Source organism: Heliconius melpomene, chromosome 2 (assembly GCF_056956725.1).
Source record: "Heliconius melpomene rosina isolate 202511_hmr_F chromosome 2, ASM5695672v1, whole genome shotgun sequence".
Taxonomy (NCBI): domain Eukaryota; kingdom Metazoa; phylum Arthropoda; class Insecta; order Lepidoptera; family Nymphalidae; genus Heliconius; species Heliconius melpomene.
Genome location: NC_140390.1, coordinates 4,859,742 through 4,887,207, shown reverse-complemented (window position 1 = coordinate 4,887,207; position 27,466 = coordinate 4,859,742). Strand labels below are relative to the sequence as shown.

Here is a 27,466-nt window from a genome sequence, read left to right as displayed (position 1 = left end):
CTTTACCCCCATCAGACGGAAATAATTAAGAGGGTTACCTCGAAATAATTAACGTGATGAAGTAAGACCTTTTTCAGACGGTTAAGTACCATAGGATTGGTCGTAAAAGTCCAGGTTGTCGTCGAAGAGTGAAGGATGATTTGAAATTGAACTTGGGGTCCTTTTGGCTTAGAAAATCTATAGATCTAGAGCACCGGGCACTGAGACATTTTATTATAAACAAAGTCAGAAATATAATTAATTAATTAGGATTAGAAGTTGTTGAAGCTTGCAACTTTTATGTAATGTTTGAAATGTTGTTCTATTGTTATTATTATAATGTAGGTTAACAAAATATATTGACTAATTTGGCCGTCGGTCACATATAAATATAAGAATTATTAATAAAATAATCTACTATTAACACTATATTAACAAAAGAATCAAAGTAAGGAAGCTTAGATTTGGCCTCGCTTTACCTAGAGATTTCATTACTTTTTATAGAGAAACAGACAGACTTCGAGACTTCGCTGGTTTTTAAAAGGATGTTTTCGGTGGGATAACTTCTTCTTCTTCTTTATGGTATGGTATGGTTCTTTAAATCTGGCGTTCCGAGCGTGCCAGTCTTCTTCTTTAACCATAACTTGAAATGTCACAAAAATGTCAACTGTCAAGTTCTGTGTACTGTCATATTATAATAAGCATAACCTCACGTTTTATTGTAATCTCGCTGTTATTTAAATTGCGATTATATTTAAAAACAGCACTATTCTTCAATAAGAAAAATATGTTTATTGCAGTATAGTTTTTGTATTGCAATAAATTTATATAACATGGCTCTTGCAAGACGTATTGCACCTTTGTTATTAAAGACACTTAAAAATGTTAAATTTTTCCAACAAGGTATATTAATTGTTTCTATATTACAGTTACTACTAATATTTTATCATTGTGTTTATTTATTTTTATTCAATATTATGTAAAAATTTAGAAAGGCAAATAAAACGATGGGTTGCGCCAACATTAATGGAACTAAAATTGCGTGAAAATAAAGCTGGTGGCAAGGTGATCAAGCCAAGAAATACATTCTTAGAATGGAATCTAGAAGCAGAACTGTATGCGTTTGCAAAACGTTTGAATGAAGACATTGACTCAGATCTTCTACTTCAAGCTTTTACTGACCGTTCCTATGTTATAAAAGAAGAAATGAAACAAAAAGAAATTGAATTTGATTTGAAAATGAAAGACAACAAAGAGCTAGCAGAAGAAGGTAATATAAAATTAAAAGTAAATATTGCTGTAATATTTAATCATTACAGCAATATTTTCTTATTAACAAGATAATATTTACAGGTGAAAAATTTATGAAGGACTATGTTAATATTTATTTAGAAACTGTTTTACCAAAGTTTCCTATGGAAGGTATAATAGCTGTTCGGAATTATCTCATCAGTGAAAGTGTACTCGCTAATATATCATTACATCTGGGCACCAAAGATATAATTTTGGCAGCTGTAAGTTGCATACCTTTTTGATATACATACACAAATATACTATGTTTTTTATATGTGAAGTAATTATTTTATTTGTAGGAATATCCAGTGGACAATCAAGTTTTAGCAAATACATTCAAAGCTATTGTTGGAGCTTTAATAAAATCATCTGGGGAGGAACAGACAGCACATTTTGTTAGAGATTTTGTTATAACACAATTACAAGGTAATATGTGAGGGATAAAATAATTGAAAATGCTTTTTTAAAACCATTTTTACTTAATGTTCATGTTTATTAACTATTTTCTGTTTTAGATAAGGATGTAAATGAATTTTGGCAAATTGAAAATCCATGGGAAATGTTGAATGATTTGATTTCTCAAACTAACAGTGAATTAGAACCACGTTTGATCGGAGAAGTTGGAAAGAATACCTTGCTTGCTTGTTACAGAGTCGGACTCTATTTAGACAAAAAAATGTTATCTTCAGGTAATTTTAACATAACATTTATCAATTGAGGCTGTTGTGATTGAAAGTAAATACATTGATTTGGTTCAATGCCCACTGAGGGAATGTATATTTTTTATTTTCATATTCTGTAAAGATTTTCATCTAAATATTCTGGGTTAATTTTTTATCATAAATTTCCATGCTATCATGGGTGTGGGCTACTTGTACCACTTTCTAGACAACTCAAGAATATTCTCCAATCCTATCATTCTTTACTATATAGAGTTTCAATGTTTATAATACTGTATTTCACAAAAATATTAAAAAGTTACAAAAAAGTTTCTTTATTGTCATTATTTTTATAGGTTTCGGTGAAAAAATAGAAATTGCAAAAGAAATGGCTGCTAGAGAAGCTCTGAAGAAGATTTTTGGCACTCAGGAGAATATGTATCCAATTAATTTTAAACTTAATGGTATACCAAGATTAAATTCTAATAAGAGGTACAAGATATCAGCTAGTTAAAGTATTCAATTAATATATTGTAGAGAAAAGGTTTAATAATAAAATATAGTTTAAAAAACATATTTTTTATTTTTTATATAAGCACAATTCATCATTAATTAACAAATCATAAATTTTATTAAATAGTAATGCTTAAATCTAAGTTTGAAATCTAATTAAGTTTTTAAAGTCATAACAAGGCACATAAAATCACAGAAAAATCATAGAATTAATATTTCTTTCACCCAGAAGCGGAATCCATTATTAGGCTGCCATGTTTATCTTTTATTCTGACACGTCCAGAAGCATATCGAGTTTCTGATGTTCCATCATTATAAACCAGTTTAACGGTTCCATCAGGGTACTCACGACGCTAAAATGATACAAAACTTTTAGCTTTACTTCATGTGATAGGCAGAGGAACCTTAATGTTAAGCACTCCATTACCTACTTTTCGAGGCTGTCATGGTCAAGAGGCATGAGGATGTGCGTATAACGCGATGGTGAATTGAATCTCCAGTTGATTCAATCTCCACTTGAGGGAATAAATTATTATTTATTAATATTTTAATTTCTTCCTTCTGGCACCAAGCCAAAAGCTCACGTTGAGTTCCGCAACTCAACACGCAATGCTTCAAACAATTTAGCGGAAAGGGGGAACGGAGTATCTTAACACTACATTCCCTCTGCCTACCCTCCTGTGTGCGGGATACAGCATGAAGCTGATGATTAAATTAAAATATTTCACTGTTTTGAGTAAGAATCGAACAGACAAACATCGCGTTCGCGTGATCAGCAGCCCCAAAATAAAATTATAAAAAGTATTTGCTAATCAACTTATTACCTTATGATCCTTGGCATGCACTTCAACTTGTCCATTAGCAAAGACAATTCGTTGGGTGCCATTAGCAGAGACAGTGAGCGCAGCACCATCAGGGAAGCGCCACTCCTCTCGCACATGTTCATTTTTAGGATCATAGTATCTAATACTACCATTCGGTAGTCTAATTTCTGATGAACCATCCTTGTATCGCTTTTCAACCTGACCACTAAAAAAGTGCATTATAGAAAATTATACTGCTGAAAAGAATATTCATATAAAAAACACAATAATATGAGGCCATTATCAACACAACTGTCATGGTTTCAACCACCACTTTGGGAGAATTCTGCCTCTTAACATGTTGGATCTCTTAACATGTTGGATCTCTTAACATGTTGGATCTCTTAACATGTTGGATATGTTAGGGCAGTAGATGGAGAAATTAGTGTTAAGTGCATATTCTACTATGTGGGCTTAAGCTCAATAAATGTACATTATTTGTTACTTACTCTGGGAACTCCAAAACTTCTAATCCATCAGGATGTGTGGTGTGATAAGTTTTTGTTTCTGCATAGTAGTATTTTATTCTACCTTCATTATAAAAGTTTTCTTTTATATCTCCATTGTAATATATAAACTTACTGTATTTTCCATCTGCTGACATCAATTTAATATTACCATTTGGAAATCGAAGTTCTTTTGACCCATCAGGCTTAGTAATTTCAGTTGGACTTAATTTAGTTTTAGTTAAGCTACTTCTACTTGATAGTGGCTCTGGGCTGGGAGCAAGGGTATCTAAATTTTTTGGTTTACTTATAATAGTTCCACATTTTAGACTGGAAGATGATCTATTACTTAATATAGACACAGGTGATTTATTCCTAATATTTGAATCTGGTTCAAAATTTGAGATGAGATCATTTTCATTATTAATATTCAATGATGACTTAGAACCATTCATAAACCTATTTGCGGAAATTGAATTTGAGGGTGGTTGACTATCCATGAAACCAGAAGAGGCGGATTTTTGTGAAACACTCGATTTTTGAAGAAAAAACTCATTACTATGCATTGACTTATCTGAAGTTTTATTTATATGATCATACAGACTAATAGATTTGGTACTTGATACTGGTGATATGGATTTAAATCTTTCATTGTATATTGTTTCTAATCTGTTTTCATCTTCACTTTCAGGGCTGTTAGACCTAGATACATCTGAATCATCATAAATATTATTTTTGATATTTGATATATTATCATCAGATATATTTTTGCAATGGTTTTCTAATTTATTCTTTTCTTTTTCACTAAGAGAATCCTTTTGGCTGAAATATTTGGCATATCTAGAAGTTACATGTAAATTAGGAACACTCTTTGCTCGTTGTTTTGGTCCCCTTGACAAATGTTGAGTTTTTTTTGCTCTACTTTGTCTCTCAATCTCAAAAGTTTTATATTTTATGTTAGAATCCAAATCCACCTCAGATCTACAGTCTTTAGTGGCCATGTTGGTTAGTTTTTTATTAATTTGTTCTAAATATTTAATATTAGTTAGTCTTCTTGTCATTTCATTACTGTGTTGTATTCGTCTATTCTCTTTTTTCAGTTTCTCTATTTCTTCCTCAAGACTTTTCTTATCTTTTTCCATTAACTTTAGCTGATTGCGCAGGCGTGCAATTGTTGATGTAGATTTAGCATCTTTTATTTTTATTTCCTCCCTTAAGTCATGAATTTCCTTTTTTAGAGTGATTATTTCATCTTTTTCTTTCTTGTTCAAGCGGCCTCTCATGTCTCGTACATATCTTTCATACATTTGTTTCTGCTTATTTAGTTTCTCTTTTTCTTCTGCTAAGTAATACTCAGATAGTATTTTTTCTTCATTAAATTTCTGTTCAAATATATTTTTTTCTTCATAAAATTTTTGGCGCTCCAAATCTACTTCTTCACGCATTTTTGTTAAATTAGCATTTTCTTTTTTAAATGTTTCAATTTCATCTTCTAATTCCTTTAGCCTATCCCTAAGCAGCTCACTTGTCGCAATTAATTTAGAATTCATTTCCATCATATTAGCATTGATAGTTTCATTTTCAGCTGTCACATTGTCACCTTTTTGTTCTTTACAATTTTGTTCAATAATTTGAGATTCTTGAACTTTTTCTATTAAACCTTTTTCGTTTTTTGGACAATTTTTAATGCAGCTTTCATCCAAGTGGGTTTGTGTCACTGTTTTACAGGAACAGCAACTTGAAAAGGTGGAACAATTTTCACTAAACTCTGTACATTCACTATTACAGGTTTCAGTATCACAATCGTGTGAGCAGTCATTTTTTGGTCTCTGTTGCACTTCAGGGAATATGTGTAGTAAATTTGGATTTTTAGATAAATATTTCTGCATAATTAAAGGTGTACTCTCTCCTGAACATTCTAAGTTATTGTTCCTTAGAAAGCGGTTAAAAAATGAATTATGTATATTGAAACTTTCATGACAAACTTTATTTTCTAATAATTCAAACATGTTTTGCTCCGCTATTTCTTTTTCTTGTTTGAATCTAGAATAATCTTCATCATAACTTAAATTTGATACAATACTTTTGGTTGGTGATTCAAAGTTTTTATAATAATCGCTTTGTTTTAATTTCTTTAGTAAATCATCTTGCTCTTTTGTCAACACTGCTGCCCATGTTTTGCCTTTATCTTTTTGAATATATTCATCCACTTTACGAGTAATGCAAGTTGACTTGTTAGGATTCTGTACCTCAACAGAAAAAAATGGAACCCTTTGAGGATTATTTTGCTGTCCATCTGCCTGACCATCTGTCTGTCCGTTTAGATCTTTTTTTTTATTTAAAATCAAATTATTTTCCTTTATCGGTACATTTTTATTTATTTCCAACTTTGTTTGTGGTTTGGTTAAAGGTTCAATAACTTTTTGTTTTACAATTTGTTTATAATTTTCTTGTGGTTCAGAATTAATCTTTAATTCTAAACTTTTTAATTTTTTTAATGGATTTGATGTATTGCTTATTTTAATTGGTTTCTCTTTTAAGTTTACAGTGCTATTTTTAGGTTTACAATTCAACTTTGTAGTTTTCTTTCTCCAAGGTAGAGACTTTGTGTTTTGAATAACAAAATCTGTTTTCTGAACACCATACCTGGCTGTACCCTCCCCTCGTCTAAGAAAGGGCCTCTTAATATTTCTATCATTATTTGTAATAACAATGTTTTTTCCTTTTTCCAAATTTGTGTCATTTTTTAGTTTTTCTGTTAACAATGTTTCAAAATCTTTCTTTGGGGAAAGAATGGGCATATCATCCAAAGAAATTTGTTTATTTGTAGGTTTATTTTCATCAATATTGGAAGTAAACAGAATGTTATCACTGCCAATTTTTTCCGAATTTGAACTTCTTGTTACAGTAGATGAATTAGTAATAACTTCGGATTCTGAAATATTTAAAACTGAAACACCGTCAATAACATTATGTAAATTTTCCCTTTTAGATAAACTGCTAATATCCAATTGTGAGGAACCATTATTTTGTGTTTCCCGCGAAGACTCTAATAAACTTCTGAATGTATTATAGCTAGTACTATCACCAAAGTGACTGACGATCTCTGTGATACTTGAAGTTATTTCAGGAGACTCTTGGTATTGTAAACGCTGTTGCTGCAACTTTCCTCGTTGTAATATTTGTAATTGCCTAAGTTTGTTCAAACGATCTAATATTTGTGAAGGTGACAGTGAAACATCACTTTCCGAATGCGACTGATCCATTATTTAGCTTCATAACACTATTTGTAGATCAACTTACTGAAAATGTGGAACAATCTAAATTAAAAATATACTGTACGTTTACTTTGTTGTGAAGTAAAATTTTAAAATTTTTGGCAGTTGTAAGCTACCACAGATAGCATTTTTTATACTCTGTCAAGTCTGTCATAATTGTAATTGTAACAACACTTTATGGTACGCTTACACGCTTGCCAAACTTAATTAAGTATAATTTATGGTAAAATAAATAACTCTTTGACCAATTGCTTGTCTATACTCAGTTGTCAGTTGACTGTCATTTGTCACAATAAATGACAAAATTTCTGTCCAACTTCATTCAAATAACATCTGGCTATTTGCAGTATAAACAGATTTTGATCACAATGTCTAAAAGGAATAATTTTCACAGAGCTCCTAAATTTAAACCTGAAGTCAAAGTAGTCAATCGGCCGAAGCCAATTTTAAATATAAGCAGTAAAAAGGAGAAAATCGAAGTTCTCTCCGAGCCTATTAAATCTGTTTCTGATAAAAAGCTTTATAAGTGAGTATGAAGATTTGTGAATAACGACATAATTTTTAAAAAATTAAATCAAATTATTTTCATATTAAGCAAATGACAAATTATTTTATTACAATTTTTTATTTTTACAATTGAAGAATAAAATTCGCATTTTAGTACCTAACCAAAAAGCAGTATAGTTTATCTTTAACTCCACACATATTATTCAAACTATATTTGCGTATCATGTTATGAATTGTACTGCAAGTTTGCATATTATTTTGTAGAACAATAAGGTTAGAGAATGGTCTAACTGCACTACTCATATCAGATCCAAGTAGGCCATTCATTAGCAATGAGAGTTCAAGTGAAGAAGAAAGCAGTGGTGCAGATGAGAGTACAGACCAGGAAAGTGATGATGGTAAATCAGTACAATCTGCTAGTAGCGATCAACATGGTACCAAAAGAAGAGCCGAATTTGATGAGGAAAAGCTGGTAAGTTACATTATTGTAATTTTAAATCTTCTATTAAATAGAGTTAAAGTCAGAGTTGCAGTATATATTAAATTCAAATTCATTTCATTTAATAAAAGTATATCATATAAGTATTTTCAATATTTTATTATTATTTTGTAATTTTTTTAGTATTTGAACTCCATACAATATAATAAATAATTGTTTAATATTTTTTTATATTGAATACTGTGTCAAATTCTTTTGATATAGTATAAGTTATGCAATAAGACATTGATCTAGTCAAGTATCTTGTAACCTTGAAAAATACTATTATTGTTGTGGTCCTATTATCTAGCAGTTTGGTTCATGGTCAATGATTGGTAACTTAAAGTTTTCCAATTTATAAACAAAACCTATCAATTTTGAGATTATGATTTTATTTAAATTATAGTAATCTATAAAGTATATTATACATTTATTTATATTAAATGAAGTACAAAGTATTATTTATACATTTTCATTTTAATCAATTCAAAGGTTGTTGTGGCACAGTTTAACAATGTCTAACACAACAGCTGTGTCCCCATTTGGGCTGAATGAATTATTTTCATTTCTTTGGTTTTGTAAGAAAGCAAACTAATCATGGCCATATTTATAGTTTTATATATAAAAAAACATATATTCTTATATAGAACATGTCTCCATCTCATAAATAAAACTTATTTATTATATCTTTTACATTTAATGGAAATCTTAACTCCATTATGCAGTTTTTTTATTATTTAAATAAATTTAATGACATACATAAGATATATGATTGCTTGTGACATGGTAGAAACCAATACTAAAAAATATCCTACCAGGCTAAAGGGGAATGCTCATAAGATTCCCCCTTAGTTTATATAGTTTAGTTTATAGGTTTTGTTTGACCTGCAATCATATATATTCATATTTTATCATAATTCACAACACAACACTGGGCCCACTCTCTGAAGCTGAAGATGCTTTTATTATACAGGTATTATATAGAAAAGAGTATTGTTCTGAAAGGAAAGAAAATAGCATATAAGTATTTTAGAAAACACTGGGGTATATTTAAAAAGAACATATATTTTTACTTCATAAAAATTATACTTTGCTACATTCATATAAAATCCATATCATGGTCCCTTGAGTGATTCAAACCACCAATCCTCAACATTTAACTTGTCCTAACTTGGTTATTTAATAAAAATAACAATAAATAATTTAGATTTTATTGTAACATTATAGAAAGCTGCTTCTATGCATAAGCTTCTACGCATAAAAGAATAAAGTACAATATTCTTTTATATACTATAAAATTTCTTGTACATACTATGTTTGTTACATCATTGGCTACTCTACAAAAGAAATAGACCGAAACAAGTACCAGTATAATAGTAAAGATAGAAGATTGTATATTTTGTAACCTGTTTCATGTTCATGTTCATTACATAAATTAATATTTAGAATTTATCACAGTTCATAGTAAATTTATTAGATTTTATAATTTATATTTCCAAAAGTAATTGATTTGAAATATTAAAGTGCATCTTATTATTTCTTATTAAAATATATAGGTAATTGTTTTCCTTCAATCCTGAAATCGTTCTATATACATTATAGATGTAGTTAACATGCAGTTAGTAGTGAGTGTAGAGGCCATTCGTGGCGCAGGGTCACTAGTGTGGGACTGTAAAAGCGATTGGTTGTGGGTTCCATCCCCACTCGAGAACATTAAATATTTAATATTTTCATATCTTCGCTCTGTCGAAGCAAAGCGCGGCGTTGAGTTGTGCCACTCAACCCGCAATGACTCCGGAATTCGGCGGAGAACGGGGGACGGAGACAAGAACAAGAGTTAAGACAAACATGAGATTTCCTCTGCCTACCCTGCTGTGCGTGGGATTTTTTTTGTTCGTCGAGAAACTGTTACTAAGTGATAGAGAAAGTAATTTCCAACTAGTTTTACCCTATATAGTATTTCCTGAAAGTTCACTTTCTCCGACATATTAGTAAAAAGTTTATGATCAAATTTTTAGGGTTTTATATTTTGTCACCCAATAAACAAAAAGCTACAACATTCAGGTAGGTTCATGCAATATAATTAAATGAAACATACATTAGAGACAGCGGGAATCCGATGGATTCAAAGGGGACGAAACGAAATGGCGAAAATTTGGGGGAAGTTAAGTTAGTTTAAGTTCCACCATTCAACCCGCAATGTAACGAATTCTGGCGAATATAGGAGAACTGATCTTAATACTAGTAGCTCTCTGCCAGATATGCGAGATAAAGCGTAGAGTTCAATAAGAAAAAATATTTATATTTAAAACTTTTTATAGTCCAAAGTCATGCTAACTCTTCATACCTTTGGCAGGTTGTTAGCCAAAGACGCAATATATTTAGATTTATGAAGAACAAGTTTGAACAAATATCTAGAAAGCGATGCAAGATATTACTAAACCAACTTTCACTTGACACGGTATGAGGTGTTAACATCACTTTATAGCACTTTTACTATATAGATACCATGCTTAGAATTTATAGTTTAAATTAATATTTTAGTCGTCGTGGCGCAGTGGCCTAAAGGTGTGACTGTAACGCGACGGTTGTGGGTTCGATCACCACTCGAGGAAGTGAAATATTTATTTACGTTTATATTTCCATATCTTCGCTCTGGTGTCGAGGCAACGCGCGGCGTTTGGTTCTGCCACTCAACACGCAATGACTACAGAATTCGGCAGAAAGTGGGGAACGGTGTGTCTTAACACTAGGTTCCCTCTGCTTACCCTGCTGTGTGCGGGATACAGCGTGAACCTGATTTGGTTTTTATTAATATTGTAGGTAGATAGATGGTAGTTTATTTATCAGAATGATACTTATATTTAAATGTTACTATACTTTTTGGTTTAATATAATTTTTATTTGTTCCATTTGTTTTTTGTTAATCTTGAGTTATGACTCATTAAAAATAAAACAAAAGATTTAGAAAAAGAAAGGGTTTGCCCCCTTAGTAATAACTTAACTTAGTATAACCGAAAACGGATATAGAACTGCGCAATGCTTGGTTTATTACAATAATATATACAAAAATAATTTGGATAGATAAGATATTTAAAGTTATGTAATATACATAAATGGCTTAAAAATAGATTATTTTTTTTAAATAAAAAAAATAATTAAAGAAGGTTGCATAAAATAGTTGTAGAACTAAAATCGTATAAACGTTATTTATTTCCTACTTTATATCATATGTTAAAAATGAGAAATAAAAAAAAACAATCAGTAATACACCAGTACGTTAGTCTATTCTACATGCAAGTTAATGTATTAAAATAAATACTGAGGTCATCTCGAATACGTGCTTAATTTTCTAACGTGAATAGATATAAGTAGGTGGATGATAATCCTTCGTATTAAATAATTTTATAATATGTATATAAAAAAACAATAAATTATAGACAATGAAGTTTAATTATAATATTTTATTATTATTATTTCTAAAGTAAAAAACGAACTATGTACTTAAACGTTAAGTATATACTTAATATAATGTTTAGCAGTGGCGAACTAAGGCTAAAACGGGCCCTAGGCAACATTATAATCCCGGGCCATTATGTAATGAAGTACTTTGCGTTTGGTACTTCGGTTTTAAATGATATAGTGTGTTCTATTTAATTATCGGAATCTAAGAAAAAAGAAGAAAATAATATGCATTTACGTTTTTCTGTTAAATAATAAAAATAATTAAGTACAAAATAAAAAAAAACTAATTTTCGGGCCTCAAAAATTACGGGCCCTAGGTCTAGGCCTTAGTCCGCCCCTGATGTTTAGGTATATCAGTTATTTCTATGTAAATATATGTATATTTCTCTTCGCAGCTATTGTATTTTACCATAAGGATTCGATGTGGTCTACTGCATGATATAATGCCATAGTAGACATAGAATATACTTATTGTTCAAAATTGTCGGTCATTTTCGTCAGGTACGTGAGGCCAGTAGTTGCGCAGGGGCACAAAGTGTGACTGTAAACGCGACTGGTTGTGGGTTCGATCCCCACGCGAGTAAATAAAATATTTAAATTTATATTTCAATTTCTTCGTTCTGGTGTCGAGGCAACGCGTGGCGTTGAGTTCTGCCACTCAACACGTAATACTTTCAGAATTTGGCACAGAGTGGGGAGTGGAGTGTCTTAACACTATGCTCCCTCTGCCTACCCTGCTTCATACGGGATACAGTGTGAAACTGAAAAACATGTTTTTTTTTAAATTGAGACGATTCCGACTGGCCTCAGAAAACTCTTATTTACAATAAAATATTTTCTTCTTTTAGGCAGCGTGTGCTCTTTCTGTAGGAGTCGGCAGCTACAGCGACCCACCAGACATACAGGGATTGGCCCACTTTGTAGAACACATGGTGTTTATGGGCAGCGAGAAATATCCAAAGGAGAATGAATTTGATTCATTTATTAAGGTAAATAGAGAATATCATCGAATCTGTATTAATATAACAATTAGATAAAAGGTATAAATAAAAAAAAAATTAAGAAATACCACAATGTATTTTAATACTTAAATATTGAAAAAATTGTGGCTAGGCTAATTTTTTTTAGTTTTACCTGTGTTAGTCCTAGTAATTCATATTTTAATTTATTGACTTTATATATTATTGTTAGGTTATTAAAACTTTATCGCTGTTTTATGAATGTATAGAAGTAAACACAACATTATATGTTTCTAATATAAATAAAAGACTACTATGAAAATTTCTTTTAATACTCGTTTTCCATAGAAAAAGGGTGGTTCCGACAACGCCTCGACTGATTGTGAGGTCACAACATTTTACTTCGAGATACAGGAGAAACATCTGCCACAAGCTATGGATATATTCAGTCAGTTCTTCGTAAGTCCACTCATGAAGAAGGAGGCTATGCAACGCGAAAGAGAAGCTATAGAATCTGGTAATAACAATGATTTATGTAGAAAGAAAGATTGTAAAGTAATCTTTTAAGTTTTACAATGAGTTTTTGCTGGGCGCAGCATCAAGGTCGTTGTCGACGGTTTTTGCTCCAATCATATGCCCGTGAACGCTGGCGTTCCCCAAGGCTGCGTGCTGTCCCCCACGCTGTTTCTTCTGCATATCAATGACATGCTGGAAGATTCTAGCATTCATTGCTATGCAGATGACAGCACGGTGGACGCTGTTTACTCCGGCCGCGCAAGTCTTTCTCGGGAAAACGCTGAACAGTACCGAAATAAACTTGTGTCTTCTGTTGAGGCGTCCCTCGAGATTGTCTCTTCATGGGGTGAAAAGAACCTGGTCCAATTTAACCCCCTGAAGACACAGGTTTGCGCGTTAACCACTAAAAAAACCCCATTTATCGTATCGCCAGTCTTTCAGAATACTCCCCTTTTAGCCGCGCCCAGTATCAGCATATTGGGCCTTAATGTTTCGAGTGACTGCCAGTATCGCGATCATCTGGAAAGCAAGGCCAAGTTGGCCTCGAAGAAACTGGGGGTCATCAATAGAGCGAGACGGTACTTCACGCCAAAACACCGATTGGCCCTATATAGGGCCCAGGTTCGGCCACACATGGAGTACTGTTCTCATCTCTGGGCCGGTGCACCCCAGTATCAGCTTGACCCATTTGATCGCATACAACGTAGAGCTGTTCGAATTATTAAGGACCCAGTAAGCTGTGAAAGGCTTGACACTTTGGCTCTGCGTAGAAACGTCTCCTCGCTGTGCGTTCTCTATCGCATTTTTCATGGTGAGTGTTCTGAAGAACTGTTCGACCTGTTACCTGCCGCCGAATTTTCCAACCGCACAGTACGTCACAAACTTAAATACCATCCACACCACCTGGATACGTGGCACTCCACTACTGTGCGGTTTCGTAGAAATTTCCTTCCACGCGCCACCGAACTGTGGAATGGCCTACCCGCGGCAGTGTTTCCAGGTCGGTACGATATGGGTACCTTCAAAAAGCGCGTCTCATCTCCACCTTAAAGGCCGGCAACGCACCTGTAGCTCCTCCGGTGCTGCACGGGGTCGTGGGCGGCGGTGATCATCATCAGGTGACCCGAACGCTCGTTTGCCTTGTCCTTCTTCCATAAAAAAAAAAAAAAAAGAGTCACACCATCGTCTTTTGTTTTCAACATATCTAAAAAATATTATACTCGAGAAATCCTCTTTTTATTTTCTTTCTATCTTCAAACATGACTGAGATATGAAACATTAAAGTATGGCATCCGAGGCTAAGCGTGTGACATATATCGTGTCTGGCCAATAGGCGCTTCGCGAATACCTTCGTACTACTGCGCTACTGCGTGACGTCAGATACGACGACACACGGACAGACACGTCTCAACACCCACCTGTTACCCTCTACCCCCTTGCCTTTTTCCTTAATATTAGAATCTTTTCACTTGAAAATATAACTTATATTTAATCCACCACTTAGATAATACAATAAACTAATATTTATTTACTACTTTTGTCACGTCGCTTCTAATAGTCGTAACTATATTTTATATAACAAATAAATAACACACAATTACACAACAAAATATACATTTTTGTAGCTTCAAGTTTCAACCCACCTACAGCAGGGTAGAGAGATTCTATGGTTAAGACATTCCGCGCGTGCTGAGTAGCAGAACTAAACGCCGAGCTTTGCCTTGTTACCTGTGCTTGTGTGCCAGGAATTCACTGTCCCGAGTGAGAATCGAACCTACAAAAAAGATCAATAAACACAAAAAAATGTGTTACAGAATTCGCAATAGCGTCTCCATCCGATGCAAATCGTAAAGACCAGCTCCTCTCATCCCTTTTCCCGGACGGACACCCAGCTGGCACATTTACTTGGGGCAATCTACGTAGCTTACGCGACGATATACAGGATGATGAAAAATTACACAAAGCTGCCCATGAGTTTAGAAAACGCCATTATAGCGCCCATAGAATGACTGTGGCTGTACAGGTTATTTGATGTTTTTAAATTATCTATTAGAACTTGGAATAAAAAAAAAATTAAAACCTATTTTTTTAAAGTTTATTATTAAGCATGAATGCTACATATGAACATCTTTACAAAATGAAACTTAACTATTGCCGAAAATGTTATTGAAAATAGAATATAAAAAGTGATGTTACAATAATTTATATTTTAATATATATTCTTCTATTTAAAATTATCAAAATTACTTCAGTGCTAGAATTTTTTGATTCTTGTTTTTATAATGATTTCTTTATTTAATCCTTTTTTTTATTTATGCATAATTTACAGGCCCGTATGGACCTTGCAGATCTAGAGAAATATGTCTCAAATACATTCGGACAAATACCTACTAACAAGTTGCCAGCTGATGATTTCAATGATTTCTCTTTTAAACCAGAAATGGTTTCACCAAAATTCAAAGATATTTATTATATGAAACCAGTCAGCGATACTACTGAGGTAAAGTCAAGCAAAGTATATTGTTTAACGTTTATTAGTTTTTTTATTGATTTTTTTTCTATATTTATGTTTTGTTTGTGCAGCTAATTATTTTTTAAAAGGCATAACTGAATACTGAAGGCATAGGGCATTGCCACAAAGTACACACTACACAATGTGCTTAAAACATGCTTAATGTTGAGAACCCTGACTGACTAATATTTATTTCCCTCTGCTTACATAGATATATGTTAAATATGAACAAATATATTAAAAATAAATTGTATTCAGTCATGGCGCAGGGGCACAAGTGTGTAAATGTAAACGTGACAGATTGTGGGTTCGATTCCCTTAATTCGCTTTCGTGCAATGGTTCCACAATTTAGAGGAAGATTAATTGCTTTATTCTTCTTATAGATACATTTAACATGGTGCATGAGATCCTTGCTCTCCGAATACGAATCGAAGCCGCACCAATACGTGTCGCATCTACTGGGACACGAGGGACGCGGTAGCCTACTGTCATATTTAAGGAAAAAGTATGTTATAATTTTAGCTTTGTTATAATTTTAGTATTTATATTTTTAGCTTCGTTAATTTATTTACAAGGAAACAGGTCCTTGTAATTCAAATTGTTAAAAGTTAAATTTCCAGGAATCTTTAATCTTTTATTTGACAGCTTTAAGCTATGTATCATGCATTGCAATATAATTATGTACTTTCTATTTTATAATGTTGCATATATACTATACCTATTTTTTTATGTGTAGCGAATATTTTTAGTGTAAACACACTCAGTTTCGCTCGAATTCGAAAAATTACGTGTTAAGCGGTAGGATTTAACGACGAATTGAACCCGCAACCGTCGCTCTGACCCCATTTATTTACCCTATAATTTATATATTTATGATAATATTTTTTATTTTATTTACCGTAGAGTATGGGCGCTCGGTATCTACACGGGTAATTCAGAAAGTGGCATAGATTACACTTCTATGTACAGCCTGTTCTCAGTACAAGTTGTTCTTACTAAAAATGGACTTGATCATGTTGACGAGGTAGGTATTCAACTAATAATTAATTTTTATTTTCTCGCTGTATCTCACTTTTAGCAGGTTAGACAGAGGGAACTTATTGTTAAGACATTCCGTTTCCCACTTTTCGTCTAATTTTTGAGACATTGTTAAACGGCGACGTTAAACTCAACGTCGTTCTTAATCTACCAAGAAGCGAAGAATGTAAATAATCATTATTATTTAAATATAGTGTATTAACAATTGTAATATATTTTTTATAATAAGGATATTTTTGAAATATTATTAATGTTATGTAATATTTTTCGTGTTCAACAGGTACTTGAAGCTATATTTTCATATATACAAATGTTGAAGCAGATTGGACCATCAGAACAAATTTATGAAGAATTAAAGGTAAATTAAAAATGAAAACAATTATGAGTTATTCAAGTATTATAACAAAATTATTATAAATTTTGTTTATTTTTATACATCTCTGACACATTCAGAGTAGGTGAAAATAGTAATAGATTAGAGAGACTACTTTGTACCCCCATTGAGATTTCTTTTTTCTTCAAGTTGTACACCCGCGCAGAGCAGGATAGTCAGAGGGAACTTGGGAACCTACTATTAAGCCACGTCTCTATCATTAAAACACAACTTGCCGGCGAATAAATTTTGAAAACTAGGTCCATAATTTGTATGATTACTTTGGAAAAAGCTATATTATACCCTACGTACGTCTAATTGACTTTTATATTTAAAATTCTGAATATTTATGAATTGTTAACTTAGGAAGAAAATAATCGAAAGTAAAAATAATCGTAAAACCAAATCTGCGCAACCATCTACAGGTAACTTCACATTGATCGTACTGTATGCTATAAAATTATTTTTAGACAATAGAAGAAACAAGTTTCCGTTTCGAAGAGGAGTCTCAGCCGGCGGACTACGTGGAGTCGCTGGCGGAAAATATGCACTTCTTCCCACCAGAGCATTATATTACAGGGGATAAATTATATTATAAATTCGATCCTAAGGTAAATATTTTTTTTATATATTTATTTGTAAGAGATACATGTTGTGTGTATTTATATTTTTTTAAGCTTCACGCCTTATCATGCATATATCAGAGTAGAGTGAGGGAACCTAGAGTTAAGACACTCCCGTTCCCCTCTTTCCGCCGAATACTGGAGACATTGAGTGTTGAGTGGCGGCCGCCCTTTACCTCGACACTAGAGCGAAGAAATGGAAATATATAAAACAAACTACATAAAAACATAAACTTTTAACGTGTCAGATTAGATCTACGCTATTCCACTCAATTTACTTTAAAAATGTTTTACAAAATCAAATATATGTTCATATTTATATTCTATATTTAAAAATATGATGGATAATATATATTTTTTATTATTACTCAGGGTATAACAGAACTTCTAGACTGTATGAGGGCAGACATGGTCAACGTGCTCATCCTGTCCAACAAGCACTCGGAGCCGATACACTATGACTCTAAAGAAAAATGGTTCGGCACTGAATATAAGAGAATAGGTATTTATTTCATATTTAATTTTAGGCTTTATCTGTTGCTTTTAATTTTACGCTTTATTTAGTTGGCTTTTTTAAATTTTAGGCTTTATCTGTTGCTCTAGGCTTTTGCTGTGTCCGTGTGCATACACGGACACAGCAATGCTTCAAACACCTTGGCCAAAGTAGGGAGTGTAGATTTAGATCTATGATTAGTAACTTAAGTTTTGCCACAATTTTCGTGCACAGGTTTGGTTTGAGTGGGAATCGAACCCACAACGAATGCTATCTATGGATCTATTATATATATATATTTGATTTTCTTCTTACAGAAAAACCAAAATCATGGTTAAATAGATGGATGAACATAGAACCCTACAAAGAATTTCATTTGCCTGAAAAAAATATATATATAACAAATAATTTCGACCTCGTACCGCCATCGTCGGTGTATTTAGAGGAAGCGGAGAGACTAGGCATTGATTTAGTTAATAGTTCCGTAAAAGATATTCACAAGAAAGTGTCTGATAGCGAGAAGAGAACTAAAGTATTGTCTCAAGGAGATTTGATAGCGACGGTTAATAATTTTAGGTATGTATTTATAGTATAAAACATCTAAAATAAAAAAATTACGCAGCGCAGCTAACTTCAGGACGGCTACGATTGGTCGACCATATTGTAATTGAAAAAATTATCTAAAAGATCCTGAATTATTTTACTTTGCAGATTAGATCAACCAAATTTACTACGTAAGAATCGTCATATGGAGTTGTGGTACAAACCAGATTTTAAGTTTCGGTTTCCCACGGCGTTACTGTATTTTTACTTTATTACTCCGCTCAGTTTAAGATCGCCAAGAGAGTAAGTTTTATTTTTATATTTTTTCACATATATGTGTAAATAAATGTCCTCATTATTTGTTTATCATATTTATAAATATACATATTTGTATAATTAAATGAATCAGTATCCCGCACATTGCACGGTAGGCAGAAGGGACCAGAGAACCTAGTGTTCTCCTGTTTGTGTGAGGCATTGCGTATTGAGTATCGGAACTCAACGCCGCACTTTACTTCTTTACCAGAGTTAAGAAATGAAAATATTAATAATAATAATAAATATTTTATTCCCGCGAATGGGAATCATAGTGTTTACAGTCGCATGCTAGTGCCCCGTACCTCCGAAATCAATATAATTTTGATATTTTGATTTACTGTTATAATTTTTTGATTAATTATTTATATTTGATTTACCTATAATTCCAATTATTAATTTCAGCGCTTGTCTCATCGATCTCTGGTCTGATGTATTACAACAAGGACTCAAGGTATGCATTTTTTTTCTATTTGTTATAAAATATATTATTCTTTAGAATATATTGGGTTTCTATTTCGACTTGGAGGAATCTATTATTTCTATTTTCTCGCTCTGGTAACAAGACAAAGCGCGGTGTTGATATCGGCCACTCAACGCGCAATGTCTTAAAATATTAGGCGGTAGGTGGAGAATGGAGTGTCTTAACACAAGGTTTCCCTGCCTACATTGTTATATGCGGTATACAGCTGTGAAGCTAAATATATACTTATATTTTTTTATTACCTGAACTTACTACTTACTAATTACTATATTGTTTTTGCCTTATGTTATGTGTTGTAATTTTACGAGAAATTATGTTGTAAGTAGAAATATATATTTTTTTTTCAATTGTAACAGGAAGAAGTGTACCCGGCGACTATGGCGGACTTATCGCATTCGTTGTATGTTTCTGACAAAGGATTAACGCTGAAAGTGAGCGGTTACAGCCAAAATCTACATGTAAGTACAAATTTAAAAAAAAAAAAACTTTAATATTTTTCTATATAAGTCAAATAGTTGTTATAAAAGGTTTATGTCATATTCATATTCTATTGACATTTGTTGATTATCGAACATTTTAGATGATAAAAAATGTAAATGTATTCATGAACCTGGATTAGCCCCCCATTTACATTTCCCCACAGCTGCTGGTCGAGCTGGTGTCGCGCGAGATGCGCGCGGGCAGGCTGACACCGCAGCTGTTTGAGGCGGTGCGTGAGGTGCGCGCGCGGACCTACCACAACGTGCTTATTAAACCGCATAAGCTGGCCAAGTGAGTGTTATATATTATGTTTTAGTGTGACAGGTTTTATTTTTAGGGTTCCGTACCTCAAGAAGAACCCTTATAGGATCATTTGTTTGCAAGAAGAGATAAATTACAAAATGATTTTTTGTTCATTTTTGATTTGTTCAAAAATTGCATTGTTCTCAACATTTATACTTTATTTCCTGTTAATATTACAATCGCAAATTTCGCCAGTGTTTTTTTTTATAGAAAAACAAACGACTATAATTTAATCTGTTTACTGAACTTTATTGAATTATATACTTGTTACAGAGATGTCAGGATGAATGTACTTCTGGAGCCCTATATATCTCCCAGGGACAAAGCCGCCGTCATACAAAATATTACGTTTTCCGAATTGAAAGAATACACTAACAAGTTGTTAGGAAAAATGTACTTGCAGGTGAGAATAGTATGATATCTATACAATATTACAATATAAATAAGAAGAAAAATATTATTTATTTTCTTTTATCCACACTCTTGCAACTTTTCGAAACATTAAGCCATGCCTTGCTTTGTCTTGTTACCAAGGCGAGGAAAAGAAAGCTATTTACTCCCACGAGTAGAGAGTAGTCAATGATACATTGAACCTATAACGGTAACGTTTACAGTTAGAAGCTGTGCCTCTGCATCGCTATCTTGCTATTTATTTCTTTATTTTATCGTTATAGGAAATGAATATATATAATAATTTTATAAGCAAAAATGGCTTCTATTTGTATAAATACTAATAAATTATACTTGATTTATTATTTAAAATTAAAAAATATTTTTAAGGTACTTATACAAGGCAACCTCGCCTGGCATGAAGCTATCACGATATCTGAGAATGTGCATAAAAATATAAAATGGGAGGAACTGTCTGAGGATGAAATGCCTGAGGTAAATAATAATTTATTTTATTTTTTTGTTACAAAACAAATAAGAACTGCTTGAAGCTTTTCCTTACACAGTCGGACAACATAGAGTTGAGTCACTCCGTTGCGTCTAATTAAAATACAATATTTCCCCCAAGTGGGGATCAAACCTACAACCAATACTTTTACCATCCGACGATGGCCCATTGTTGCACTATTGCTACGGTCTTATTACCAAGTATTGTTTATTAACGCCTTTCCTACGCCTACTACTTGATCACTGGGAAATGGCATTGGTTTCAAACCTTTAAATTTTCTATTAAAAAAAGCAAGTGCAAGTCGTACTTGCTTACCAAAGGTTCTGTACTAATGTCAAGGGAAATACAATTTACAAAAGTTGACAAAGTTAAGTTTGCACTTATTAAGTTTGAAATGAAATACAAATATGAGATTGTCATAGTTTTTTTTCTATGATATACTTAAGATTTTCAGTTTTCAGATTTTTATTTGTGCTTTAAATTCTTCCTTTTTGTCAAATTTCGCCAAAAATATATAAACGCTTGTCTGTTTTTATGACGTTTAGAGCTTAATGTTTTCTGTGTTCCAAGGAACTGTAGACCTGGAAATTTGATATCAATTTCATACTTTTTTTTTCAGTACTATGTGGAACATAATATGTTGTTATTCTTTTTTTTTTCTAAAATTATTATATTTTCTAAATAGATTAAAGTACACGAGTTGCCATTAGGAGAGAAACGTGTTCGAGTTGCAAGTCTTAACCCCTCATCTACTAATAGTATAGTGACAACGTATTACCAGGGTGAGGTAGCTAGTCCTAAAGATACCGCAACTTTGGAGGTTATTATGGTATGTATTTTGATATTCTGAATTAAATTTGTGATGATGTCTTTTCGTCATCAATACCGCAAAGTCTAAAGACGAAGGTCTTTAATGAGTGCGTCCTACCAGTTATGACATACGGAGCTGAGACGTGGACACTGACAGTGCGATTGGTCCACCAGCTTAAAGTCGCTCAGCGTGCTATGGAAAGGGCTATGCTTGGAATATCTCTGAAGGATCGAATTCAAAATGAAGTTATCCGACATAGCCTTTAGAGAGGATTAGCAGGCTGAAGTGGCAATGGGCTGGTCACATTTGCCGCAGAACCGATGACCGTAGAACGCGCTTAGTTCTACAGTGCAGACCACGCCTCGGCAAGTGTAACGTAGAACGTCCTCCAGCTAGATGGGGTGACGATATTCGCAAAGTAGCGGGCAGCGGCTGGATGCGAAGAGCTGAAGATCGAGCTCAGTGGCGTGCCATTGGAGAGGCCTATGTCCAGCAGTGGACGAGGACAGGCTGATGATGATGATGATGATGATGATGATGAATTAAATTTGATTTGTTTTTATTATTGATAAGTTGCATTTTATCTATATTAATATTATAAAGCTGAAGATTTTGTTTGGTTGAACACATTAATCTCAGAAACTAAGTATAGGTTTGAATTGAATAAATCTCTTTGTGTATATAGTCAATAATATATATGGATTTTGATAGATGAACAACCATGATGAGTTAGTGATGAGATAAAGTGATGATCATAATTTAATTTATATGGGAATTATAAGACCAAAGGAACGTAAAAGACTATTAGTAAAAGATTTCGTTTTAGTAAATTACCATACTTCATTGATCACCGTTGATCACAGTTTGTGATCTAATCGTTATTACCTTTTTTGTTTTATTATATGTGAGGAAAAAAAAATACTGGTAGATGCATGTATAACAAAATTGAAAACATAGAATTTCTTCACCTATTACTGATTTTTTTCTCTATCTATGAATGTAGATGCTTATGGAGGAACCAGCTTTCGACGCACTCCGTACAAAAGAACAGCTTGGCTACAGTGTGTTCAGTATGATGAGATACACTTTTGGAGTTTTAGGGTGTTCTCTTACTGTCAACACACAAGTGGATAAGTTTAGGTATGTTCTTATCACTATTTTTTTTTTAAATTTATACCATACCCGACATGTGTGTTACACCTATAGTCACCCCTATAGTGATCGTAGTCGTGGTCGCCCGAAGTAAGTTGTAGATGGGTACGCAGATTTGATTTAAAGATTTTTCTTACTTTTGTTTAAACTTTTTCCAAGAGAACTAAAGCTAAATAAACTTAACCCTAAAATAAAAACGTTATAGGATAGTCTGAGGTTAATTTAATTCAAAACTACCCTGAATTATCAATAATTCACTTTATTCGATATTTAATATATTTATATATTAAATATCGAATATAATTAAAATAACATTATATACAATTCCCACACAGCGTGTCGTACGTAGATCAACGTATAGAGGCGTTTCTAAAGAAGTTCGCTCGGGACACGCGTCGCGGCGGCGAACGAGCGCTGGCGCCGGCGAGGCGCGCCCTCGAGCAATTGAAACATACTACTGATTATGAACTAAAGGAGGAGGTTATTATTTTGCTTACTAATATTACATTGTCGATGTGAATTTTGTCATTAAAAGTATTTTTTCAGGTTTTCATTAAAACTAGGTTCAATCTACCTAAGATTGAACCTAGTTTCCACCGAATTCTGATGGCATTGTTTGCCTGCACCGCGACTGGCCTCGTCATTCTTATATTGTCATTTATAGCTTATAACTAATTATATAAATTGTTTGAAATCTTTTTTTTACTATGTATTACTAAGCATTACTTTATTCAATTGCACAGACATTAGTGTAACTTGACGCCATTAGTTAGCCACGAAAATATGACTAGATTTTGTTACAGCAGGAAAAATAGAAAAGTTATTATTAGGATAAATTATAAATTCATTTATATCTTTTGATTTATTTGCATAATATAGAAATTGCCATCAAATTTGCAGGTTGAAAGAAATTGGCGTGAGATCGTAAGCCAAGAGTACCAGTTCCAAAGGCTGTTTATTGAGGTAATTGCACTATTTTGACATAAAACACATAAATTATATATCACAACTTTTGCCATTTTCTGTCTTTTTTATTAATTTATCATATTAGATGTCCAAACACCGTATTTTATTTTTAACCCTAACGCAAATAAAGGGTTATGTTATAAGCTTTACGAGTCTGTGTGTTTATTTGTATTTCTGTTTGCACTAGCGGCGTTAGGGTAGGGCGAGGCTGGGCGACCGCCCAGGGGCGCCGGATAAAAAGGGCGCTTTGCGCAAAGATGTCTCCTCGCTGCAGTGGCGTAGCTAGGGTATTTTTGGTGCGGCTTAAGGGACTTGATGCCCTTTAAAATGGTCTAAGATCTAAAAAAAAACAAAGTCATCGTCGTTGTTTTTGATATCTAAAAAAAAACAAAGTCATCGTCGTTTTTGATATCTAAAAAAAAAACAAAGTCATCTTAACAACTTTGAAAATAAAATAGCAGAAAACATAGACTTTGAATGCCTAATAAAAGAGTTCGCAGATAGAAAGAAGTGAAATTTTATTAGTTTTTGTCATTATTTTTTTGTATATTATTGAAATGTAGTTAGGGGGCGCCGAAAAAATTTCGCCCAGGGCGCCGGTAATGCTAAAACCGGCACTGTCTGTTTGTAGCTCCCAAACAGATGAACCGATTTTGATTTCGTTTTTTATTATTTTAAAAATAATCCAAAGGGTTTACAATCATTCGTTTTGAAGGCAATATAAGTGTGCAATAGCACTTTAAAAATGTATATACAATTGAAAAGCTTTTTAAAGTTTAATGTGTGATTTCTTTTTTTTTTTATTTATAGGCCAAGGTATAATAGTTAATCTATATATATAAAATCGAAAGGTCACTCACTCATCACGAAATCTCAGAAACTAGTGCTAGGAATCTCAAATTTTGCATAGGAGTTACTTATAGGACGTAGGTGCTCGCTAAGACGGGAATTTGCAATATTAGACTTCTAAGGGGTTGTTTTTGGGGTTGAAAGTTAGTATGAAACTTAGTTACTGCAAATTCTAGGAGTAACAAATTTTGCATGGACGTCACTTATAGGACGTACGAGTATGTACTACTCGTATGTACTACTCATGGAGACAGAAATTAATAATATCGCAGGCGAAGCCGCGGGCGGGCCGCTAGTATATATATATATATGTATATGTATATATATATATATGTATATGTATATATATATATATATATATATATATATATATATATATATATATATATATATATATATATATATATATATATATATATATATAATATGGATGAAAGCGTTTGCGCTCCTTTTACGGGAGCAGTTTATAGGGAAAAATATTTCAAACCCATACTTAAAAAAAATAATTAAGATCACAGCTTAGACGTAGGACTTTTTTAAATTTCACACTATTTATCCGTACTGTATAACGTTTGACGCAGTTACGAATAGATACCAGTAACGTAAACACTTACTACTACATTAATACTACTTAAGGTTAAACAACTTTGAACTTTGCCGCCAATACCTACGGCTCGATTTCGGATTGAGGCGTTTGCGGCGGTGTCCCTTTGATGGGTTTATGTCTGCGTGCGTCGTTCCTTACAAATGGTGTTTTATTTTACGATGATAATTTTATCAGTTATTTTGTTTGAAAATATTATTTTTTCATTTTTGGCATAATCTCTTTTTATAGAGAAGTTAAAACTGTGGTCTCATTTAAAGTGGTGATGACAAAACAATGTATATTGTATGTTATTAAAAATATTTTATTTTATTATTTTTGTCGAAGTTTTAAAAGTATTTATTGCGCTTATATTATTATTATAGGCTGAGGCAATACAGCAAGTGAGAATCGCGGACGTTAAGAATTGGATCGAAAGCCACTTCTCCACTGGTAATAAAACGCTGTTTAGGAAACTTTCTGTTCAGGTAATAATTATATTTTTTATGAAAATAAAAGTTCACAAATTATATAAAACACTAATTCTATAATAATTGAACTAATTATTTGTTCAGAGGCCACACTCAATTATTAAAAAAAATATATTTTTATAAATTAAAATGGATAAATATAATTATAAAATTAATTGAATGTGTTAATAAAATAAACTCGTCGATCCTCGCTTTCCATCAAATTTTAGAGACATAATATGATGAGTGGCGCAACTCAACGCCGCGGCTTGAATCTTTATCCGAGCGAGAAACTAAAAATTCAACTTCGAGTGGGAGTCGAACCCACAACGCGCTTACCACCAGACGCTGTGTTTTGACGGCTTCTAGTAATATTAAAATTTTCAATGATTTTCTAATTCAGATTGTCGGAAACAAACCTAAAGATGATAATGAAATAGCAGAGAATACAGAACCAAAGAATTTGACGCTTCATTATTTAGACGGCAGCGATTCCGGAGACCTACAAGAAGACGAAACGGATTCCATCAAGGATATCGACGAATTCAAGAAGAATTTACCTATTATTAATGTTCCTAAAGTTGAATTGACTCAGTGCTGATAGAATATATATTATATCCGAATATGTATATTTAAATATTAGTTTAAAAATATACAAAAAAAACATATGTACGCTTCGTAAATACATTTTATACTAGTGATAAAAAAAAATTCTTCTTTAATATATTAGGTTGATTATATAATAAAAAAATCCTTTAATTTCATTAGAAATATTATATGAATATCTAATAATATAACTAATAATTGTAATCACATAATAGACTTTATATTTACTTTATCATTTGTTTTACATATTTATTTGTACTTTGGATAATAAGATTTAAGAATCGGATTTTTACTAAATAACAATGAACCTATTTGAGCTTAGAAGTAAAAAAACACTGTGGCGTGAACAGGACTAAAATAAAAAAAAATATTATTCGCGCATTCGCGAATTTTTAATATAAATTCGTAACATTACTACTTTGTACGTCCGTTTTTGAGTTATTGTAAATTTTTTTTTATTCGTTCATATTAAATATTTCTAATATTTTAAAATTATTGGAAAGCTGTTTATTTTTGTGTGCATGTGACTTATGATGTTGATACTTACAATAAATATAAAATAGAAATTTATTAATTAATTAATTAGATTATATATTATAATATAGTCTGAGTTACATAGTATGTAGAATTAACTTTAGACGTTTTTGAATGGTTGTACTATATGTTAAAAGATGCTTAAAATCATTTAATTTTAATACTAAAATATGGGTTTTGACTCAAAATACTTATTTAATATTTATATAAAATGAAACAGCAAAAGTAAATTTTGTATACGCAATTGACATGTGTTCAAAAGTAATAAACAGGATAAATATATATTATTATTATATTAATGATTTAAAATTTTACTTTTATACTGAATATTGAAATTATAGTTTAACATGTTACACATTTTACTATTATTTTAAGCATTTTATGTACTTTACTGGTATTTGTTTTGTAGAATGTGATTTTGTTTGATCGACTTATCATTTGAACAAGAAATCAAAATATTTTCGCAATATCAGATG

At 32.3% G+C, this 27,466-nt stretch overlaps 3 protein-coding genes across 3 annotated transcripts; 2 read left to right on the top strand and 1 right to left on the bottom strand.

Annotated features, from left to right (window-relative positions):
- The first annotated feature begins 639 nt into the window (after positions 1-639).
- Positions 640-2,501, top strand: mRpL44 (mitochondrial ribosomal protein L44). The gene is made up of 6 exons (XM_085207159.1): positions 640-882; positions 971-1,249; positions 1,333-1,493; positions 1,572-1,698; positions 1,788-1,961; positions 2,288-2,501. The coding sequence occupies exons 1-6, from the start codon at positions 813-815 to the stop codon at positions 2,443-2,445; spliced, it is 969 nt and encodes a 322-aa protein (XP_085063285.1). The 5' UTR covers positions 640-812; the 3' UTR covers positions 2,446-2,501.
- On the bottom strand, positions 2,495-7,161 carry LOC146540504 (uncharacterized). Its single transcript, XM_085207144.1, has 3 exons — positions 3,757-7,161; positions 3,269-3,473; positions 2,495-2,797 (listed from the first exon to the last, which is right to left on the bottom strand). The coding sequence occupies exons 1-3, from the start codon at positions 7,017-7,019 to the stop codon at positions 2,666-2,668; spliced, it is 3,600 nt and encodes a 1,199-aa protein (XP_085063270.1). The 5' UTR covers positions 7,020-7,161; the 3' UTR covers positions 2,495-2,665.
- Positions 7,162-7,311: 150 nt separating this feature from the next.
- On the top strand, positions 7,312-27,462 carry LOC146540503 (nardilysin-like). The gene is made up of 24 exons (XM_085205957.1): positions 7,312-7,557; positions 7,803-8,010; positions 12,330-12,470; positions 12,789-12,957; positions 14,771-14,979; positions 15,286-15,456; positions 15,853-15,974; positions 16,373-16,493; positions 16,788-16,865; positions 17,351-17,491; positions 17,876-18,005; positions 18,314-18,572; positions 18,708-18,842; positions 19,260-19,308; positions 19,695-19,796; positions 19,982-20,109; positions 20,395-20,524; positions 20,902-21,006; positions 21,705-21,848; positions 22,834-22,970; positions 23,318-23,462; positions 23,883-23,945; positions 25,767-25,868; positions 26,254-27,462. The coding sequence occupies exons 1-24, from the start codon at positions 7,328-7,330 to the stop codon at positions 26,449-26,451; spliced, it is 3,417 nt and encodes a 1,138-aa protein (XP_085062083.1). The 5' UTR covers positions 7,312-7,327; the 3' UTR covers positions 26,452-27,462.
- The last annotated feature ends 4 nt before the right edge of the window (positions 27,463-27,466 follow it).

Excerpts from the sequence above, each read along its gene's own strand:
- mRpL44 (XM_085207159.1), top strand. The coding sequence starts at position 813 with ATGGCTCTTGCAAGACGTATTGCACCTTTGTTATTAAAGACACTTAAA. Across the intron at positions 883-970 it reads TGTTAAATTTTTCCAACAAG|AAAGGCAAATAAAACGATGG; the intron begins GTATATTAATTG and ends GTAAAAATTTAG. Across the intron at positions 1,494-1,571 it reads AAGATATAATTTTGGCAGCT|GAATATCCAGTGGACAATCA; the intron begins GTAAGTTGCATA and ends TTTTATTTGTAG.
- LOC146540504 (XM_085207144.1), bottom strand. The coding sequence starts at position 7,019 with ATGGATCAGTCGCATTCGGAAAGTGATGTTTCACTGTCACCTTCACAA. Across the intron at positions 3,474-3,756 it reads GAAGTTTTGGAGTTCCCAGA|TGGTCAGGTTGAAAAGCGAT; the intron begins GTAAGTAACAAA and ends GCACTTTTTTAG. Across the intron at positions 2,798-3,268 it reads TGCATGCCAAGGATCATAAG|CGTCGTGAGTACCCTGATGG; the intron begins GTAATAAGTTGA and ends GTATCATTTTAG.
- LOC146540503 (XM_085205957.1), top strand. The coding sequence starts at position 7,328 with ATGACAAAATTTCTGTCCAACTTCATTCAAATAACATCTGGCTATTTG. Across the intron at positions 18,006-18,313 it reads CACTGAATATAAGAGAATAG|AAAAACCAAAATCATGGTTA; the intron begins GTATTTATTTCA and ends TTCTTCTTACAG. Across the intron at positions 19,797-19,981 it reads GTTACAGCCAAAATCTACAT|CTGCTGGTCGAGCTGGTGTC; the intron begins GTAAGTACAAAT and ends ATTTCCCCACAG.